The 4,480-nt window shown below is 48.1% G+C and overlaps 1 protein-coding gene across 1 annotated transcript in view; it reads left to right on the top strand.

Annotated features, from left to right (window-relative positions):
- The window catches only part of LOC106519036 (nuclear receptor coactivator 3), a gene marked incomplete in the record, with an annotated part of 62,586 nt that extends 61,063 nt beyond the window's left edge, over nt 1-1,523 (top strand). Inside the window, 1 exon segment of the mRNA XM_014010526.1 lies at nt 371-1,523. Within this exon segment, the coding sequence (XP_013865980.1) occupies nt 371-734 (364 nt within the window).
- Between the last annotated feature and the right edge of the window lie 2,957 nt (nt 1,524-4,480).

Below are 4,480 nucleotides of genomic sequence, written 5' to 3'. Positions count from 1 at the left end.
GTCTTTATTTTACAGTTAAAATATATGTTTATTAAATAAAGTCTAATGTTACAACTAATCATGGATCCCTTTGAAGTCCCTCAGTTATGACCACATCAAACTTCAACTCAATATTTTTAGAATTGACTAAATTGGGGCTATCTTTGTGTTGTTTGACGTTGGTTAACCGAGGTGGCCATTTTGAATTGGGTCGATTTTCGACGGCTGGTGATGAAACATCTGTAACTGTTAGCATGTTTCAAGCCGGGGCGAGTTTCATTCACCATGTAGAGCGGAACAAATCGTGATGTTTCTAAAACCAGACCATCGTATCTGGAAGCCACAAGTTTTCTCAGTTCTCACACTTTGTCCACCGTTGTCACCCCTGCAGATGTGAGCGGAAGCGCCGGGAGCAGGAGAGCAAATACATCGAGGAGCTGGCAGAGCTGATCTCAGCCAACCTGAGCGACATCGACAGCTTCAACGTCAAGCCCGACAAGTGCGCCATCCTCAAAGAGACCGTGCGCCAGATCCGTCAGATCAAGGAGCAGGGTGAGTGGACGCCGTCGTCCCGGATCACGGCGCGAGCCACTGACGGCCGCGGCGCCGGACGGTACGAGTGTGCGAGGACAGACCGGTCTCTGAGTTTTGGGTGGGGAATGGCAGGCCGTGCGGGCCCAGCCAGTTTCTGTTTAATTGGATGTTTGCAGGTGTTCACATGCTCGTCCACTCTGTTAAAGCTGCCACATTATTAGCTCTGTTACAGCTGTCGTCACTTCTCCCTTCGTTCTGCAGCAGAATAAACCCTGCAGAGCTGAGACGCTTGTTGCAGTCCTGGATTTGATTTTTCTTTTTTTTTTTTTACTCGGCAAACTTTCAGCAGATCAGGCAGAGAGAGCCCGCGGTGCCTCAGTCACTGTCTTCAACCTCAACAGGAAGGGGAAGAGGCTACGGCTGGCCCTGACTGGCTGCTGACAGGTTGCCATAGTTACAGGAAGTGAAGACAGAAATGACACAGGCGTTTAGACTCGTCTACCTGCTCTTCCTCTCCTCTTGCTTTCAGCTGCTCTCACTTGCCAGTCTTCATTTTTATTTATTTTTTTCTCGTCTCCTGTGTTTTCGCTGCACATGGAGGTTCACTCGCAGCTATTAAATGATACGTCTCTTCTTTCCCCCTCTCTGCTCGTCTTTCAGTCCTTACCCAACTTTACTGAATGTTTTCAGCGGCGTCCTTTTTTATTTTATTTATTTTATTTTATTTTTTTGGTTTTTCTTTGTGTGGGTATCGGCGCCCCTTGGGAGCTAATCAGACGGAATAATTCCTGTGTTCGAGCAGCCTCTGGCTCTTTCTCTCCGACCAAATCCCTCATTTATACAACAACCCGACCTCTGTTTGTTTTCCACATCCTCCTGTCTCTGCCCTGGATCTTTCCTCCTTTTTTTTATTTATCTATTTTTTTTCTTTCTCCTCCTCCTGGATGCCTCTTCCTCTCTGTCCCAGCCCCTCCAATAATTCAGGTGTCTCAGCTCCTGCCCCTGCACCATTACAGNGCCACGAAGAATTGAGGCAGTTCTGAAGGCAAAAGGGGGTCCAACCCGTTACTAGCGTGGTGTACCTAATAAAGTGGCCGGTGAGTGTATATGTGGGTCAGCGTGAAGGCAGTGACTCTGTGAAATTACCCAGGTCAAGATCGGGGTGAAGAGTCAGATCAAGTAAAGTTCAGAGCTGCTTCCCTCACCTGATCAGTCGGATGGATCTCATCGCTGTTCTGGAAGCTGGGAGCTACTTTGTCCTTTCATATTTCTTTACTTCAAATACAGCCTTAAACCTCTTGGATTAATGCCCTCTTATTATAAATCTAATTTGATGTCTCAAAGTCGAAAGTTAAATTCTCTTATGAAGAAGGATGATTTTATAACGGTCAGTCTGACTTTTATGTTTCAAGTGATCCCAACTAAACTTCCACCACACATTTCTCATTCCTTTCGTATTAATTGACGTTTTGCTGGATTGGCTGGTACGTTTGTGAAAGTTTTGTGAAAATCTGAGTTAAATGTAACCATTTCAGTTGTATAAGAAAAACAACAGCCACACTAAAGGACACACTTGTTTGGATTGTTTTTGAACAACTTTCACATGACAAACAAGAGCTCCTGACACCATCAGGGCATCAGGGAACATGAGGCTTTTTAAATGAATTTGATTTGTAGAAATGAGATTTTATTCAACCTAAACTGAAGAACTTATAGCTAGTCTTCATGGGGCCCAGGCCAAATTAAATTGTTGCCATTTTAAAACAACTAAAATCTCAAAAACTTAATAGTGCTTCACGTGAATGCTTATTTTCATAAATCTTAAAATAAAAATTGAGACTGCAGCAATTCACTTTGGTCTTGGCCTTGCTCAGACTAGCCCTTTAGCTCATCAGTCTTGTCAGAACTACGCTGTTTCTTCAAATTAAGAGTACTGAAGGAGCAATCTACAGCAGGTAAGATACTGATTCTCACATTCTGTGCAGTTATGGAGAAGGTGTGTTAAATCAATATGAGGACTGACGTTCCTCCAACATGATGTGATTTATATCAGCTGCTTCCATCACCAGCACCTCCATCCTGGAGAAAAGATTTCAGCACAGCTGGTTTAATTTGAATGTTTACATGTGGCAAAGGAGGGTTTTTACCAGAACCCTGCCTACTGCATAGATTCTTAAGAACTTAATCCTTTCCCCTTTCCCGCCCCCTAAGTTGAATCTACATAAATGCACATTCAGGAAAGCAAACTCGGATTTCGAAGTTGGCATCCTTTTGCTCGTCTCTCGTTTATTTCATCTTGCTGTCCTCGACCCTCTCCTCCCATCTCCCTCAGTGCATATCTCATTCCGGGGGCTTTATTGTACCCAGCACGGCCCCGCCGCCTCTCTGCCACCAGGCCTCACTGCCTGCAGCGTGTAATTGACTTTCTCCCTGTGCTGGAAAAAGTGGGCGGCCTACGCCAGGCTGGAGGTGACCCATTTCCCCGGGGCATTCAGCAGCCTCCTAATCAACCATTCTCCGGGGCAGCCTCATTCACTCAGCAATTAGAGCGGCTCCCCCCTTTGAGACCTGCGTCAATAGTCGAACGGGCTCCTGAGCGGGCGGGCGATCGGCGTCGGAGCAAAGACGGAGTTTCACTTCAACACTTTGAGCTCTGAATCCTCCGACTATGTTCTTCTCCCCGGCCGCTTCCTTTGCCCCCCACCATTCGTGGTGGGTTTCATCAGATGGCAGTGAGCGGGGGCTTAGCTTAGCGGAGAGCGGCAGACTGGGAGGCAGGTAGACGGGCACGCGAGGAAGCAAAACGGGGAGATGGGAGGTGTAGGTAGGCAGACAAAGGCAGACAGACTGTCTGATGGGAGGGGACTCCAGGGAGAGATTAAAGCAGAAATTTGAAAGCAAACTCAAAGAGGGAGGGACGGAGCAGCACTTTCACAGCACCTTGTGCTTTTCAGAGAACAGATACACGAGTATTCTGTGTCGTTGCCTGGCTAGAGAAAGCACTGTTGGCTTACTTTGGTTTGACATCACACACGGAGTAGCTCTCGCCTTGATTCAGTTTTACTAAAGGTGTGTTTATCACCTGTTTCTGCCTGGTGAAACACACCAACTAATGAAATGAACTCCAGTCTGTTGGTTTCATGAAGTCGTCTGATCCCACACACAGGATGGTTGTGGATAAATAGACTGGCTTCTCTGCCCCGCCGCTGGCCTGATTTGTTATGCGGCGGAGGCAGTGCTCTGGTCAGAGGATAACCATGTAATCAATGGAATGAAAAAAAGCTGCTCTGGCTGTGAAGGTTAAGAGGGCTACTGAGGCATTCATTCCACTCTGTGAACCACACGTGCATCCTGAAACACGCTGCAGGAGGACTGAGCTATACGCCTCCTCTCACCTGTTCCTCCTGTCTTTTTTTCCGTGACGTGCCTCTATCGCTTCCTCTCTCGGCTCGCTCCCCTCCCTCGGCCTCCGCCTCTTTTTCCCTCCCGTTACCGTCTCCCCCACCACCCCTCTGTCTCCCACCATGCTTCACCGATGCACTCGCCTCCCTCCCCTCCTACCTTTCCCCAGTGTCGGCTGCTGTCACCGTTGCAAAGCAAGTGACCAATCGGCACTCGCTTCACGGCGCGCCAGCTTCTCCCTCCCTTCCTTCCCTCCCCTTCCCTGTCCCTCGTTGATATCTTCCGTTCCTTCTCCTCCGTTTTCTTTCTTTTTCCCCCCCTCAATCTCCTCCTTTCCTCCCATCTGCCTCTCTTACCCCCACAACCTGCATCCGCTCACTTCCTGGAGACAAAGTGAGATGCATTATGGGAGGGAGGGAGAGGGAGAGAGAGAGAGAGAGAGAGAGAGAGAGAGAGAGAGAGACGGCTGTCTAATAAGGTTAGCCGTGCACCGTGGCTCATCATCAGAGACACTGCTAATCCGGTGTGTGTGTGTGTGTGTGTGTGTGTGTGTGTGTGTGTGTGT

This window comes from Austrofundulus limnaeus, unplaced genomic scaffold (assembly GCF_001266775.1).
Source record: "Austrofundulus limnaeus strain Quisiro unplaced genomic scaffold, Austrofundulus_limnaeus-1.0 Scaffold70, whole genome shotgun sequence".
Taxonomy (NCBI): domain Eukaryota; kingdom Metazoa; phylum Chordata; class Actinopteri; order Cyprinodontiformes; family Rivulidae; genus Austrofundulus; species Austrofundulus limnaeus.
Note: the sequence above shows the minus strand (reverse complement) of the source record. Positions and strands in the feature narration are given on the sequence as shown.